Source organism: Takifugu flavidus, chromosome 1 (genome assembly GCF_003711565.1).
Source record: "Takifugu flavidus isolate HTHZ2018 chromosome 1, ASM371156v2, whole genome shotgun sequence".
In the NCBI taxonomy this organism is placed as follows: Eukaryota; Metazoa; Chordata; class Actinopteri; order Tetraodontiformes; family Tetraodontidae; genus Takifugu; species Takifugu flavidus.
This window is the reverse complement of record NC_079520.1, coordinates 27,500,338-27,517,641: the sequence shown is the minus strand read 5'-3', so window position 1 is coordinate 27,517,641 and position 17,304 is coordinate 27,500,338. Positions and strand designations below refer to the sequence as shown.

Below are 17,304 nucleotides of genomic sequence, written 5' to 3'. Positions count from 1 at the left end.
GGCGCTAATTAGAAGCAGGTCAGGTTTGTTCAAACGTACCTGGAGCTTCTGATGAAGCACAAACGCACAGAAACACACACTTCCTCCCTGAACAGGAAGTCACAGGAAGTCTGAAGATGCTAACGTGCTAATGGACAGCTGCAACAGGCAGTGGCGGGGCGGAGTGGGCGGGGCTTACACACCCGGCGGTGGGTAGGTGGGAGGAGCAGCCCGGACCAGCTGAAGTTGTCCACGTCGCCATAGAAACGAATGTAGCCATCTTTTTTGGTAAAATATATATTTTATTTATCTCTTCATACAAAGAAATATTATGAATGTTCAGTATTTAATCATCTAGAAACATCTGCTCCACTTTTGCCTTTTCATTGTGTAAAATTAATTCCTTTGAAGTAAATACCACAAAATATTTGATTTACACGTCCTCTGTCAGTTTTTATACACATTTTCTAGTCTAAATACATCTTATATGTGGGTAAGACAAACATTTCTAACGTTGCTTTTTTAGATTTGAAATCCAGGTTGAATAAAACTCAACCGTAACCAAAAGCAGCAACGTGGAGCTGCTGCCAGCTTTCAGGCGTTCCCTCGGTCATGTGACCCCAATCTTAACGCAGCCCTGGGATGGGGGTGGGGGGGGGGGGGGGGGGTAAATGCTTTCCTAGGATCACATCATCGCACCGAGGAGCAAAGCGGGACGGAGCCGTTCGCTTGTCGTCAGGCAGGTTAAAATAAAAAAAACCACAGTGAGAACCTGCCTCCACCTGTCGGTGTGGAGCCAAACCAGCGCAGAGTCAGAGACATTTCTCAATTAGTTCCTAATTCTGACGACTTCAGCGGGTTGACTGGGCTTTGATTGGAGGGTTAAAGAGGCACAAGAAGTTCTGAACGCAATTTTACTGAAAATACGACTTCAACTTGATCCGATGGACTTTTGTTGCACGAGGATCTTCGGGTTCCTTCAGGTTCCTGCTTCAACAGGAGGACCCGTCAGGACCCGTCATTGACCCGTCAGGACCCGCTAGGACCCGTCAGTCCTTCCGGACGGGTTCTGACGCACTGATTAGTTTTGCATTTCTCCAATGGCCATCGAATTGAGCGAGCACAGCACAGCACAGTGCAGCATAGCATAGCATAGCATAGCATAGCATAGCATAGCATAGCCTGGCATAGCCTGGCATGGCCTGGCATGGCCTGGCATGGCCTGGCATGGCCTGGCAGGCCAACCCCTCGTGCCTCCGCCTCAGAGACCCGATGGCTGCGCATCAGGGAAGTTTCTCCCTCTTGCATATCAAGAATTCAAGTAGAAAAAGAGGAAAAAAAAAAAAGATGTGATTTGAAATATTTTTTTGGCAACAAGCAAAGAGATCGGAGATGTGAAGGAGACAAAGGCCATATGACACCACAGTAGCCCCGCATTGGGGGTGGGGGGGTCCCTGTTGTGCTGCCATGTCACGCTGAAATAGACCCTCCTCCAGGAATACCTGATTGGGACCTGAGGCGACCTTTGAACCCAGCAGCGAGGGCGAGGGCTTCTAATGGGGGTTCGGGAGCGACGTGACTGGGTGGATCGATGCACCTGGCTGCTGCCTTCCCCCGGTTAGGATGATGGTAACACGGGACCGGATGTGGTCTGGGAGAGGAGTTGGTGTGTGATGGACGGGCCGTTGGTGGAGCGCTGGAAACAAAAGGGCAGCTGGATACTCGGAGGACGGAAGATCAATTAAGCCCATCGATCCTCCCGTTATTGAGCTGGAGGAGCCGTCCTGGCAGGACAATTGGATCAGTCTGAAACCACCTGTGCTGGACATGGACAGGTTGCCCCCACTCCTGCTGTACCCGTAATGGGGCTTTGACATTTTCACCCCCGTAGTTTCCACCCGCCACTCCGAGGAATGTTAAAAACAACACGTGGGCCGCGGGCTACACACTGACACGGTTAGGCAGCTTAGTGAATTAATTGCTTAAAAATAAAATAAATTATTATAAAATAAATTTCTGTACATTTTACATATATATAGCAACGTCTCCACAACCTGCCTCTGAATTGTGGACAGGAAACATCTCAACGAATGGATAAAACAAGGAAGTAAAAGGAAAAGGAAAATGGTCTTTGTGAGTTTCACATCAATCCCAACCGAAGTCGTGTCCCGTCATCTGGTAGAACTTCATATTGAAGGGTCTGTAGAAGTCCCGCAGCCTCTGCACCACCTCGGGGTCAATGTTGGGGTGGGTCCGGCCTTTGGTTTTGCCCAGACAGTGGGGCTTACTGCTGCCCTCGGCCTTCTTCAGGCACGGGAAACCCTTGGTTTGGTTGAAGTAAAAGTGTTTGTCGGTGATGATCCTCTTGAGCCCCAGGAAGTCCTGCACGCGGCCCAGCTCTCCCGCCGGGTCGCTGATCAGACGCTCCCCGCTCACGAACAGGATCTGGCGCATGGGGAAGAACTGCAGCCAGTTGTCCAGGTGCTTGGCGTAGATCCCGATCTGGATGGCGCTCCACGAGGTGTCGATGAGACCCGTAGTCCTGTTTTTGAAGGTGAGGCTCTCGAAAGAGGGAATGTCGGGCTTCTTGGACAGCGTCTGAGTGTAGTCCGAGATGGCCCTGGTGACAGGGTCCCTCACCACCACAATTAGCTTCGTGTCCCGGGACATGGCGGCTATCCTGGCCGGAGCCTCTCTGGTGACGAAGTAGCTGGGGGTTTTCTCCATGGTGATCTGGCCCTCCAGAGTCTTGGGCATCAGCTCCCTGAAGGAAAGAGAAACAAAATCGGGTTAGGAAAAGGGGGAAAGTGGACTAATGGAATTAGGTTGATGGAGTGCTCTGAGAGCTCATCAGTGACTCTGTTTGGTCTTCATAGAGCTGCAAACCCTGTTAGCAAGGACAGCTTTCCAACGTCAACGTCATTCCAGGGATAAATCCCTGTTTACTCTGCAGTCAAACACGAGCCGATCATCAATCCTCCATTTATTTATTCATCAGCAGACACCTCGTTTAGTTTCCTATGTTCTGGTTTGTCTTATAGAATACGTCCACTTCTTCACTCAGCCTTGCTGACTGGAGACTTCTCTTAGTCGTGGCTTTATTCAGGAAAAAGGTGACGGCTGCTCCTAAACCTGCGGCGCTAGATTATAGCAGACGTGATAAGATTGGGTCGACAGGGGTCAGCTGGCCTTCACAGCGGCGTGCCAGAAATAACAAATGCACAATTTAAAGCCCGTTTAGAGGATAAAAACAAAGAAAGGAAGAGATAACTGGTGTACCAGGGTGAACACTCTTCTAGATAAGGCGAGCCTGTCGTGCTCTTAGCCTGGCCTCTGTGGCTAAAGCTGAGGGAAGCTAACAGCCCAAGAGCTTCAAGCTCTTCTTGAAAACCATACTTTTATGGAATCTAGTCCATGGAGCTCATGGCTAATTCATGTAACATCAGCTCCCCATTAATGTCAGAGTGAAAGAGTGAATAAGGGATGAGAAAAAGGGGGTAAAATGAGGAAGCGCTACTCAGCAAGAGCAGCTCAGAGGATTCTTGTCTTATAGGAACACGTCATCGGATTATGAGAAGAACCTCCTGACTGTGGTCAAAGTCCAATGAACCCATCAATATGGAAGAGGAAAAAAGGTCCAAACGAGCACCGTCGTTCCGGCTCCCCTGCACCTTAAAACTGTTTGTGCGGAGCTCTTCGAGGAGCGAACACCAGAACTTCACGCCACTTGTCATCCTCCAGAGGCTCCATGGCGTCAACTGCCTCTGAGGTTCTTGTCGTTTCTCCGCCGGCACACAAAGAGAGTCCAGAACCGACACGGAGGAGGCAAATGGCTTCCCACCTAATCCGATTTCAAAATGACAATGCGGCGCTGGAGACAGGGAGGAGGCCGGCGCTGCAATGTGCGGCGCGGCGCTAGATTATGCTGATGGGAGCTTTTTTAAGGTGGGGGTTGGAGCGTAAAACACGGAGATGGTTGGATGGCGTCGGAGAAAGAAGGTGGCGAGGAAACCTTTAAAAGCCGTCGGAACCACCCCCAACTCCAACCTCCCCGCCATCCTCATAAAACATCTCCACCTCGGACTTTGCCCAGAGAGGAAGGTCCACAATGGGGGAGCGGAGGGGGGATTTTAGTGAGACAAGTAGCTCTTAGAGGAAACAATGCCTATTATGCTCTTTTTTGATTTATGAGGTGCTGCTTTTAAAGATTCCGTCAGCAAACAGGCAATTCCGTGACACCGGCCTCCTCTTTTTTCCTGCTTTTCTTTGAGAGGGAGCCATTGTCTCTGAGCGGAGGGCCGAGTGGGGCCGCGGCCGGGGCAGGGGAGGCGGGGATGGGGGCAGGGCAAGCTCGGGGGGCTTCTGCGAGCCTCGGAGCCTCCTCAACCCTCAATAGAGCGGAGCCTTTGGAGGGCTCTCGAGTGGAACGTGTGCCAAAGTTGCCCTGGTAAACATCACCTCATCGCTAGTGGACACAAAGAGCTCGGCAGAGCGTCTAATATGCAGACCAGGAGTGGCGAAACTGTAAATAATTAACCGGACTGCAAATACCACGAGGGGAGACTCCATTTCCTTATTCATCTCGAGCCATCTGCTAATCGGTCCAAAAAAATGCTCGTGCTCGGAGAAAATTCGCTAAATTCGATTAGTCGCCATTAAACCGGCCTTGTCAGATCATCCCAGTTGCTTCCATGTGGGGGCTGACAGGGATGTCCCAACAAAGATCCCAACCAAAAAGCTCCCTTCACCACCTTTTATCTGCCTGCATCATCACAAAAACCGCTGGAATCCTTCAAATATGACATAGAAACCTCCGTTAAAACAGATGACGTCAAGCGGGATAAGAGCCTGAGCGGGAGTGTTTGTGTCATGGGGTGGGGGGGTGGGGGGGGGCTTTGGCCTCTGTTTTAAGGAGCTCTCATCCCAGCGGAGATAAAGAGCGCTCGGCAAAGTCGCTATTCCCACCTGGCGCTTCTCCCTCCCTTCTGTCATGTTCGATCCGATGCTAACTGGCGGCCGCTGGGCCGTCGCAGCGTCGCTATCTGAACGCCTGGCCCCCCCCCCCCCGGAAAAAAACAGAAGGGAGGCCGTGTCGGCACGTTGCCCGTCAGCTCTGTAATTGATGCAGCATGTTTTCAATTGTGTCGGATCTCGGAATCATTTGAATCTCAAATGAGGGTTTGTTTGAATACAGGCAAATCAGCGGGCATCTTGGACCCACAAGAGAAGAGTGGGAGGGGCTTCACCGCCCCGGTTGAGCGTGAGGATACGCGGTTTCTATGGCGCCGCACCAGAGGTTAACGACATGCAACAGCGGCATAATGAAGTGTCTCCGAACAGACGGTTTTGATTAGGAAAATCAAACAGCCCAGCGACTCCGAGAGTGACTTCATCAGCACTTCACTTTCAAGTGGTTTAAATTAAACCGCCCTCCTCCTCCCCCCCATTGATCTCCGAGGTTCCCTCGACCCCTGACAATCAGAGCCCGGGGTCCGACGGCAGAGCGACACTTCAGAAGCCGAGGGCAGGAAACGCGGGACGGAGTGCTGAAAGGCCTCCTTTCTTTCCCAAGTAGCTCTCACCCCAACGAGCCGGCGTGGAGGACGCACAAGCACTTTCAGGAATCACAAGGAAACTTTATTCCTCCTTAGACGGAGAAGATCGGCTCCTCAAATCGGCGTTGGGACCTTCAAACACCCATGAGACGGCGGTTTGGAAATACCCCGATGGGAAGGACGATGGGAGGATGTTTGAATTCACGGGAGTCACGTCTTCATTCCAAGCTAACGTAGCGGCTAACGTGCGTGAATGAACAGTGTAAATACGTGTGACAAACACGCAGCTATACTCACTCGCTACTACGAGGGGGGGCGAGCGAGCCCCTCCCCGGCTGGCTCACGGACGGTTTTCCAACTAGCGTTTAAGCTAGGCAGCCTTTTTGGAATACGCTCCACCGTTCCCGGAGTCCGGCATTACAGGAGAGACGTGCCGTGAATTAAAAGAGGGAAAGAAGACGGTTTATGGTGCAGGCTCCCCGGGCCACACCGGGAACCCCGCAGTCGCTGAGGCCTCGTCTTCAAGTCCTCTTGTTAGCATGTGGCCACTTAGCTTTCCTGACAGTTCATTTCCTGGCTGAGGAGAAGCAGATTCCTGAGACTGTGCAGGTGCTGCACGGTCATATAGGGACCTTGTCTGCACAGACCTGCATTCTGGTTGGGAAGGGGGGGGGGGACCTGTTGTTTAGGTTCCACATCTTAGAGCCGGCTTGGAGTTGTCAGCGCTCCAGCCGGGCCCCAGGATTCCATTTTTCAGGCTTCATGGGGCTGAGTGGGAGCCAGCTATGATGCAGGCTGGCCTGGTATCAGAGGCTCGGCCCTGCAGATGCTGCAGATGTTGGAGGAGGAGATGTGGAATCCTTCAGCAGATGACGGCAGAATAGTGTCTCCTATTAGCCACTAGCGGCTAATAGGTGGGACGGAGAGCAGGAGCAGGCCCGCAGATGGAGGAATATGTCTTTACGTCCTTTTTTTGCTCATTTTTAACCTTCCGCTCTGGAGCTTTTCCATTTGAGTTTACAGTGTTTCTTTTCCACCACCGACCTTATTCCCATAATTCCCCCTACAGAGTCGGACCAGAGGTCGGCCACTGCTTCTTCTTCATAAATTATGGTGGACATGGGACCGTTTGGACTGAAGCTCTCCTGGTTGGTATCGAGTTTATGATCTATCAGACTTTAAATGCATTAACATTCAGTTTACTCGCTCACGCTTTATTTTGGCCTCGTAGATGAAGAACGTCTCCTCGATGAGCTGCAGCTCCGTACAAAGGTCACAGTTAATCCATTAAGCTGTTCTACAGCATCAGCACAGCCTCCAAACTGGAAAGATCAGCGGGTTTTTTCTCTCCGTGACACTCTGACACCCGGACCGTGAGCCCGAGTCCTAATCTGGCTGATAAATGCAGCTCCCAGAACCCACAGCTCCATCAAGACGTTGCTCTGTGTCAGAGCAGCCTGGGAATCCACTGACCCTTCCTGTAAACAAAGCTGTGAACCCGACCGACCCGACCCGTCCATCCATCATTTTTCGCCGGGCTCGGAGGAGCCGCGCGCCGCCGGAGCCGAGCGATAACCAGCGCCTCTTCCTGGAGGAGGAGAGGCTGGAAAAAAGAGGAGCGAAGACGAGTCGGACCTCCAGACTGGGTCCGGCCGGGAGCCAGCGGGGTTTTAGGAGGCAACGTCAGAGGACAGCTCGGCAGAATAAATAAACGGAGAATAAGCCACCGCACGTAATCCCCCAGACTAACTGTCAGACGCCCCAACAACGTCTCCTCCCCTCCGCCGCCGCTGCACGGCTCCGCTCCGGAACGCCGCCCGGCATTCCTCCCTCGCTGCTGCGGTCGCTCCGCGATGCGCAGCATCACGGTTCCTCGACAAGCACAAATTATTCAATTCAATAAACCGTCATTTTCCCCCCACTCAGAACCGTTGCTGCTATCTGGCACCTATGGAAAAGAGCGCAGGAATGCACGGAGCCGTAAAAGTCTTTCAGGCCCGGAATCGCTCTGGCCTGTGGCCGTAGACGTCTGCCAGGAATTACAGAGTGTTAATAACCCTGCAGTGGAGCAAGGAAGCCCACCATGTGGTATAAATAAAACAGAGGAGTTGGTGAAAGGGATGGCGGAGGCTGGAAATTCCTCCTCCCTTCCTCTAATGAATGTGCAACAGAGCAGCCGCTCCGTTCTTCCTCCAGACTTTTATATGGGACGTGGTTCCAAACACCTTTTCTGGCCTGAGGGGGGTGAAAGATCCCACTGTTTAAAGTAACGCTTAGCATAACATCTCACCTCTTTGTATAGCGAGCGTTAGCAGATAAGCCACCTGACACCGCTGGTCGCGGGAGCCCCGACGCCAAGCACGCGTCTGTCGGCGAACAGGCCCTCTTGAAATCCACCACTTGGCCATATCTCCTCGAATTTGTTTAGCGCGTGTAATCCTGACTAATCAGCGTGTTTGCTCTTGGATGTTTGCAGAAGGTGTTAGCTTCTTAGCTAGCCGCGCATTCCACAGCTGCGGCAGCATCAGCGCGACTGACTGACGGGGTGGCCGAATTACACCGATGCGAGACTGTGTGTGTGTGTGTGTGTGTGTGCGTGCGTGTGTGTGTGTGTGTGCGCGTGCATGTGCGTGTGTGTGTGTGTGCAGAATCAGCCATTCTGACTGGTTTCCTGACACTTGACATGCACCAAGAGGCACATGACTCCTTGATCTCGCTACAGCAAGGATGAATAAAAGATGAAACAGACTCGGGAAGGAACATACATGCCAAACCCCCCCCACCCCCACCACCACCACCACCACCAGCACGCTCCCAAGGCACATGCACGGTGGCACGCACACACACATGCACAGGGGAGACTGAGAAGGAGCTAGCTGCTTTGCATCCTGTTTGAATTGGCTGTCATCCGTAGCTGCTTTTTTGAAGGCAGGTGAATGTGTGTGTGCATGTGTTTGTGTGCATGTGTTTGTGAGTGTGTGTTTGTGTGTGTGAGAGAGCGTGAGAGAGAGAGAGAGTGGGGATTTCCGCTCTAATGTTTGTCGCAAGTCGAAAATCTCTGCGTGTGGGTTTCAGACTTTCAAAATGCACACTGCAGCTGTTGAAGGTTAACGGTTTACAAATTCCCTCAGACAGCCCGCCTTCCAAGCTAACGTGTAATTAGCTAAATGGAGCAACGATAGCACCAGTCGCGACAATTAGCCGGCTCCTTTCAGAGACGGGAAGGGTGGCAGCAGAAACCCTCAGGCAGTCTGGATGTGAGCCGAGATGTTGCCGTCTGGAGCATCTCGTCCAGGAGACGAGATAATTCCCATTAGCAACAGGCAGCGTTTCAGCTATCCCCGCTACGAACCGCTGCCAGAGGCGGACGTGCGGCTACATTTCACTTGCATGGGCGGGGGCAACAGCGCAATAGCATGATGACAAATGCTTTCACCCCGCCAATGCATCTCCATCGCTGGGCCTCTTGGTTGGGAGTGAAACAGGATCTGCTAGAAATCTGCGCCAAGGAGACAAAACCATTTTGTAAAAATGTAAAAAAAAAAAAGAAAAAGTGGAGGCGCAAATGTAAAAAACACATTTGAGAAACACCAGCTCTGCGTCGGGCCTGGCCCCAAGGCCTGCGTACATGTTTGTTTTCACAAATCTTTTCAACAGCCAATTACGTTTTTGACTCGATACCCACTTAAACCATTCGGGGTCGGAAAACACGCATCCGTGTGCGCCAAAGACGTAAAATCCTGGCAAACGTGCGCGTCCTTTCACACTGATTTGGATGTGAGAATAAGCCCAGAGATAAAAATCACAGTTTACTTAAGGCAGGACACAGAGGGGACGTTCAGGAAGGTTTGATATCTAGAAATTAAGTAGAAAGTTGGAATCTGTCTGAGACAAAAAAAACAACCGAGCAGCGAAAAAGTGGCCGTGGGTTGAGTCTCGCCGCGTTGCCGCGGCTCCTCTGGGATGGCGGCGTAATCTAGATGGAGAGAGTGACGGGTGTCGAGTGCACGGAGACGACTCAGGGCTTCTAATGAGCTCTGCTCTTTTACTGCCGGGCTAATGGAACCCCCAGGAGACCCCCGGCCGCTCCCGCTCGCTCCCCCCCAGAGGCAAACGCTCTCTCCAGCACCATAATGGCCACCTCTGGGACCTAATACCTGGCACAAGTGCAGCTTCCCAGGTTGGCTGTCATCACTTTCCCCTCTTCCTCTTTGGTTTGATGCTAGCCGCTAACTGAGTCGTCGCTCCAGCTCAAATTTGTAGGAAGGTTTTTAACCGTAAACTGAGGAGAAATCTTTTAAAACCTAAAAAAAAAAAGGAACCGGCTGTCCAGCCTGTGAAGTTCCTCCTCCGGCCTCCACAGGAACCTTTCAAATAATAATAAAGACCATTTATTGAACGTGGGGGGGGGGGGGGGCTTGTATGTGTAACAACACACAAATTATCACCTTGTTAAAATAAAATCCCATTTATCCTCAGCACACAGGGAGGGATTGTGCACCATTTTGCCCACTTCCTTCCTTTTATATTGCTTCATTAGAACCCCCCCCCCCCTCCCTCCTCGCTAACTTCAAATTGAACATCCAAAGACAAACTCTTCGGGTGAGAGACTCGTGACAATGGCCCCAAGCTTTCTTTTCCAGCCTTGCTGAATGTTTGACAGCAAAGTTCCTGTCTGCCTTCTGTGGCCTTTATCCCCGGCTCCAGCGGGAGCTTCCTGCCCGCGGCGGCCATATTGTCCCCGGATCAGGGGGCGAGAAGGTGGGAGCGAGGGAGGCACGCTGCCACGGTGCGGCGCCGCCACTCCCCTCTCCACAGGTCTGCCCTTCCACAAAGAAATGCTTGTAATTTGGGGATGGAAGCCACATTATGCCCCCCCCCATCACTGTCCAGTCCCTGACAAGCCCATTTTAGGCAGTAGGGAGTCTCTGCAGAGACCCCGCCCAGGGTGGGACGGGCAGCGTGACATGTGACACTATTCTTACCCACTGGCAGCACTGACGCACAGCAGCCTGTGAGGGAGGGGGCAAATAATCCGCTCCTTTAGGAAGTTCAGCCAACACGGACACACGGACACTTTCAGTCTGCCGCCAGCTCCAACCTGCCGGGAGCCGCACGCTCGGCCTCGAGGGCCGGCGTTACTTCCGGGAATCCGGGAAACAATCCCGACTCCGGAGCGTCTAAAACCGCCCTCCAGAGCCGCTTCTTATGGAGTGTGTGAGGAGAGTTTTCCAGAACCAAAGCAAATCCGTCACGCTTTTGTCGGTCTAATATCCCGGCGGGGGTCCGTCCACAGATGGGCGGCACGCCCCTGACAGCAAGCAGACGTGGATCTGACCCCTTCACCCATCCCGCCACATTACCTCCAATCAGGCCTGACCGATCAATACCGGCCATCCCAGCGGGGCCGCGGCAACGGTCGCGTTTGTGCACCCTGGTGGGGGCTCTCTGTGGCTGGGGGGGGGGGGTGATTTGCGGCTTCACAGCTGAGGCTGCCGCCACCGTAACGGCGCCTTTCTTCCACACATCCCGTCCGTGAACGTAAACATCGCTGCTGGTTGATGTCACCGCCCATTCCCGCCAGGAATGCGGGATCAACACAGCCAATCCCGGCCAATGGTGGTGACCCTCCAGAGTCCGACCAATCACGGGGAAGGGGGGGGGGTTCTGATGTTCTGCACAAGCGTGAGGGTGAAATGTTCCAGACGGAACGTCGTGGGGGAACAGAACTGAAACAGGCGGATTAGCGAACACTTCTCCGCTATAAAAAGACACCTGGGGAGCAGCTGAAATCCGGCCGGGTCAAATCGGCGTGGCGGAGGCCGCTGCGTCCAGATGTTCGCATCTGCTGGAAGAATCGAGCGGCGTCTGGGAATAGAGCCGGGCCCAGGAAGCGGATGTGTCACCTGCGTGGAGGCAGCAGCCGATACGAGAACGTGCGCTCGTGCGGAACCGGAACTGCAGGCGGGCCGCGGGAACAAAGCATCCGGGCTGCGAAACCGGAAAGGAACCATCCGACCGACGTTCCGCTGCAGCTCCCACTGGTTCAGGGTCGGGGAGGCGTCCTGCCAGGGGCCGGCGCCGGTCCGGGCCCTCAAGGGCGACTGAAGCTCAAGCTTTGATCAGAGACCAAACCACAGGAGGGATGAAGATCGTGTGTGGGCCTCGGGTTACGTCATTAGGACGGAACAACTGAAGTCGGTGCACGAGGCCACGTGGGGAGAGCTCTTCGCTCAACAGCCGCTCGGAGGGAGGAGGAACGGCGGCGTGGAGGCCGCAGTTGGCCTGGCGGGCAGCTACGCTCAACAAGTGCTCCCGCTCGCCATGTGCAGCGGCGAGGAGCGGCGAGCGGGAGATCCTGGAGCAAAGTGTCCGAGCAAGAAACGCCGAGATTCCTGGTATTTCCCGCAGAAGTGCGCGGCGCTCCCGCTGACCCCGGGCCAGCACCGCGTGGGCGCCACTTCATTTTTCCTCGGCTCCATCAGTGCCGCGCTAACGTACGTGCTGGAGATAAGAGCTTTCTATTAGCTTAGCGCTCAGCAGATAACGGACGACTTTCACCTCCGCCGCCAGAAAAAGAGGAATAATGGACCAATGTTGAGTCAGGCCGGCCTCCGCCAACTCCTGATACGAGTGTGTGTGTGTGTGTGTGTGTGTGTGTGTGTGTGTGTGTGTGTGTGTGTTGGGGCGAGTTCATGCATGACCTCACTGAGAAATGTGCACCTCCCGATACGAGGACCCCCTCGGTCAAAGACGTGAATCTTGTTCGTCTTTGGAACAAATCAAAACTGTCAAAGAACATCAGAAACACACAATGAGGCTTGTTGTCGCCACCTCGCCTCCTCCTCCGCCTCCTCTTCCTCTTCCTCCTCCTCCTCCTCCTCCTCCTCCGCTCGCTCTTTCACTCCTTTTCTCCTCCATCCACGGCCGCGTCTGCTCGGAGGGACTCGAACCGAGGGCTCGTTAAAGCCGTGGTCGGCTGAGATTGTGCAAACGAACAAACGGGGCGAGGCGAGCTGGAATGTCACCGAGTGTATTTACTATAGAAGCGACGCTCAGAGCAGCGTTTTCAGAACTATTTTCACTTCCCGTTGCTTCTATCTGCCCCTTTGCAACACGGCGGGGGTCAAATATTGGCCCCAAACTGCACATTTACTCCTTTTTTAATTCTCTACGGAGACAGATGAGGGACATTTATTAAGCGGTTCAATGACCAAATGCAAAAAGCAGCAACGTTTCTCAACATTCTAAACAGAAATTAAGCTCTTCTGACCCCAACACACATTGTTTATTCGCACTGATAAAATTTGTAATAATGAAGCAGCATTTAATGAGGATTCAACCTACAGATTAAACTTCTTTCCCTTTTGATATAAAGTCGATTTGTTCTTCTGTCCACCCACTCGGAATCCCACATTTTGGTTGTTTCTGTCTCTTTTTTCTGCTCATAAATGATTCCCACTGTCACATTTGAACAAGTTTTCCCCTGAATCGACTCCACTTCCATGTGAAGCTTCAGGGAATCAGCCAAGACGTCCGTCACTGAGACTTGTGACATCCTGTTTCTGCACAACGTTGCGTTGACTCCTGATTTATTTCTGTGTGTGAGTTCGATTCCTCTGGCAGACAAAATGAGAGCAAAATTAAATTTAGCTGCAGACGATACGCTTCCACTCTATATCCAAGCAAATTCTTTGGAGTCCCGACTCCCGTCCATGGAAAGGGTTCGATTTCAGCCCCTGAAAACACTTTTTCCACCAACCGGAGCTGGAACCTCCGTTTCGATCAAAGCGAGAACAAGAAACCTCCCAAAGCCAAAAGGAGCCGGAGCCTTTATTCCGAAGCCTGCCAGCAGTCACTTCTCCATTCATCTCTTCTTTTTTCTATTTTTCGTGATGTCAAACACGGCTGGCCGCCTCTTTTCAGAAGCCCGGCGATTAAACAGGCGACCAGATCTGCTAATCGGGACACCAACAGCTACTTTTAACGCTTCGGCTTTTTGAACTTTAGATAAAAACTTTAAACAAAAGAGGAGAGACTCCGAAGCACGTTGAAATTCTCCTTTTTAAAATCTGGTTTTACAGATTAAAAAGGGCCAGAATGGAGACACAAATGAGCTAATCCTTCATTTGGGATTAAATGTTTCTGGAAGCAAACTGGAGCAGCTTAGAAGGGTTCATCTCCAGCCACGAAGCACTCGGCTGCTGATATTAAGACTTTGTGATGTAAATGTTGAGGACAATGTTAGTTTGTCCCTCTGAAGGCCTTCAATTGTTTTAATGTGGGTTTTGTGTTGCAGATTCTCCTCTTTTACTTTCAAAGGAGCTCGTTGACGAAACGACATGAAGCCGTTCCGCTTTGTGCTCAACATTAGCTTCAATTAAAACTCCACAAACTGTCTAAATTTATCCAAAAAGTACAAAACAATGTGCGCGCCGATTAAACAATTTACGAGATTATTTTTCCACCCTAATTGCGATTATAAAAACGTAGCGCATCAAAACAAAAAAAAAAAAATTACGTAAACTAGGAAGAAAAGCCTGGAGGCGAACAGAAAAATCACAAAACACACGATCGGAGCTTTAAAACCCGCAGTGAAGCACAAAACCCCGCAGAAATCCGCGTTTTGACGCAACAGAAAAGGCCCGAAGGCGCGTCAGGGTGCAGTGCTGCGCTGCGTCCAACAGAGATCACTGCGCGTCCCCGGAACCCTGCCGGGATCCACCGAGAGCCGCGGGATCCACCGAGAGCCCCGGGATCACACAGAATCTGGGCCAAACAAACTCTGCGTGGCAAAACGGTCACTAAATAACAAGTTTAAATCAAGACAATTCGTTAGACGCGGGGACTTCCGGTGCCAGGGGCCGGTGGAACACTGGTGCCCGCCCGGCTCAGAGGTGGCGGGGGTCGGATCCCCGGCCCCGAGTTTTACCGATTCATTTAGCAAAACAAGCATCTGTGTTAAAAATCTATAAGCAGAAGAGGGGGAAAGTGCAAATTTGACTGCGCCTTCGTGTCCAAACTGCGCAAATATAAAAACCAAAACTGCCGCTGAAGATGCGTTTGTGCTGCAGGAGAAAATTAAAACGTAAAATGTTCTTTAGTCACATGTTACAGCGACTAATTCAATCAATAAAAATGTTTTTCTAGTTTTAACTATTTCATCCTCTCCACTGCAGCAGTTGGGAGTTCTCACTTTAATCAAGGCGTTTGATTATTATCAATTAAAAGGGACCGAGGCTCCCATCTGGCCTGTTCTGGTGAGGAACCGGATCAGGACCCCTCACCTGTACCACTCCAGCCCGTTCTCGTAGTTGCGGTCGAAGAAGTGCGGCTCCGCTCCCACGGCTCGGATGTCCGGATGAACCCGGAGGAACTCCAGCAGAGCCCGGGTCCCTCCCTTCTTCACCCCGATGATGATCGCCTGCGGCAGCTTCTTGCTCCCGGAGCCGTTGGAGAAGCTGGACATGGACATGGCACTGGGTCCCGGCACCCGGCCCTGCTCGGCCCGCATCTCGTCCCAGTCCTCGGCTCTGTCCGCCTCCGGCTCCTCATTGAGCAGGTCTCTGGACGCGCCGAGCCTGATGGAGGACTCCTCGTAGTCGCCCTCTATGTCCTCCCAGGGCTGCGGCTTTGGAAGCAGCTTGGACACCAGGTCCGTCCGGCCGCTCTCGGTCCTCTTGGCCACCGCGGAGCCGGTCTCCTTGCCTCGGTAGGTGTCCACCACCAAGCTCGGGACGGTGGAGCAGGAGCCCACGCAGGAGTAGAGCATATAAACCCAGATGAGAAACATGATGCTGAGCAGCAGGAGCCTCTTCTTCACGGGGCTGGAGCGGAGCGCGTTCAGGCTGTGACAAACCAGGCTATATTCCATAAGCCTTTCGGGGTGGGTTCACATCCCAGCGGCGCATGTTGCTCAACTCAGCCCCGCTCACACCTCGCGAATCCCGGGGAAATGACGCACATGCTCACCTGGCGATTAAATAAATGAAAAGAAACTAACTAAATATTGAAGCGGCTGATTTCTCCACGAATCAAGTTTGGTTTTTTCACCATATTTGTGTCCAGAATCAGGACAATTTCAGCGCTGTGACGGACGCGACGCGCTGCCGCTCCACGCACGTCTCGCGCTTGATGGGAGCGCAGCCGCGGAGCGCGGAGCTTAAAAGAGGCACGCGGGGGAGCGACACCAGTCACAGCCAATAGCGATGCGACGGGACGGAAGAGCGGGCCAATGGGGAAGGGTCAGCGGCGCGAGGGCGGAACCGACCGTGGGATCCTCGGGACGATCGCGAGGCTCGGCGCGCGGGGTGGGGGGGCAGAAAAGTTCTTATCGCGCGCAAAACCAATTACCGGGGGTCGATCACGTCTCCGCGCGCGCACGTCCGTCAAAACAAGTAAAAATTTCGTGTGTTTTTATTTTGGCGCGTTTTTATTCCGCTCACAAAAGTTTCATTAAATGAGATTTAAAAAAATAAAGTTCAATCAGAAAATCCATTACGAACAATAACACGTTTAAAAGGCGACTCCAGGAAGTGAAGGTTTGATGTCATCAAATTACTCGCAAATAATTAAAGAAACAATTAATGCACCGAGTTCCATTTAAAAAACTTTATTGAAAACACGGGACAAGTTTTAAAACAAATTACCAACTTCAGAGGCTAAAACAAAAAACAGCACTAACGTTATTATAACATTTCCAGGCGAATCACATTCATTTGTACTAATGTTTTTAACGTTTTTATGTTGTTTAATGTTTATTAAGTGATCGTGTGTGTTTGTTTTATTTATTTATTTTGAATAATGATGTCATTTGTGATTTTATTCGTGACGCAACGTTGTTACATTCATTTGAAAATACGCAGCAAAGGTCACTCGACACGTTTATTCCGGGTTCCGACTTTTTAAACTAATATTCTCCGCGAGGCTCTGTTATGGAATTAGTTTTTATTTCATTTGTGAGTTTTTAAAATCCAAAAAGAGCCCGACAGTCGACTCGGTCTCTGCACAAATATAGATAATTGCCCATCTGCCTGCAGGCATCTATTCAGCTTTTTTTCCCCTCATTCTCAAAATACGGCGGGTATTTTTACATCAAAGGCTGCGTAATAAAGGAAGCTGACCGCGGAATAAAGTGGATTTATTTTCCTTATTGCATAAATGTAGTCATCTTTCAAACGCGGAGGCTAAAACCTCAGGAGAGGAAGAAGAACTTGATTTTCGGATTTGAAGAGAAAAGAAAAGGAAAGTGGTCAAATAAAGGCTGGAGCTCGTTTTCGAGACGAGTCAAAGTAGATCCGGAATTCCAAACCACCAGATCACCGGCGGACTGGATTTAAACAGATCTCTTCTTTGAAATGATTTGACCGGTTCCCAGATTTTAAAAACACCGCAAATCAGGATGAATTCTGTCAGTCGGGTCTGATCCGTTTGGTAATATTTGATTTTAGTTTCCTGAAACTAGATTCTAGATTAGTGAAGGGGCTGAAGGGAGGCCAAAGGTCACCAGAGCCACTAAACCTGAGTTTGACTGATGCCGAAATCTGGCAAAATTTGAAATTGATACAGGAAGAAAGAGCAAATAAAATAATTGTGAATTTAATTTCCACAAAAAAAAGTAATATCTAAATTGTGTGTCACAGGGTTTAAAAAAAAAAAAACTACAAAAAAAAAAAAAAATACGGGACAAATTACCTTAGAAACAAAAAAATAAGAAAATTCTCCACGTTTACAATTAACAGATGTATTAAAAAATATGAGTCATTCTGGG

The 17,304-nt window shown here is 51.3% G+C and overlaps 1 protein-coding gene across 1 annotated transcript; it reads right to left on the bottom strand.

Moving 5' to 3' along the window:
• Positions 1 to 260: 260 nt before the first annotated feature.
• Positions 261 to 15,681, bottom strand: hs3st3b1b (heparan sulfate (glucosamine) 3-O-sulfotransferase 3B1b). Its single transcript, XM_057058165.1, has 2 exons — positions 14,822 to 15,681; positions 261 to 2,743 (listed from the first exon to the last, which is right to left on the bottom strand). Exons 1-2 carry the CDS (start codon positions 15,406 to 15,408, stop codon positions 2,125 to 2,127), a joined length of 1,206 nt encoding a protein of 401 aa, XP_056914145.1. The 5' UTR covers positions 15,409 to 15,681; the 3' UTR covers positions 261 to 2,124.
• Between the last annotated feature and the right edge of the window lie 1,623 nt (positions 15,682 to 17,304).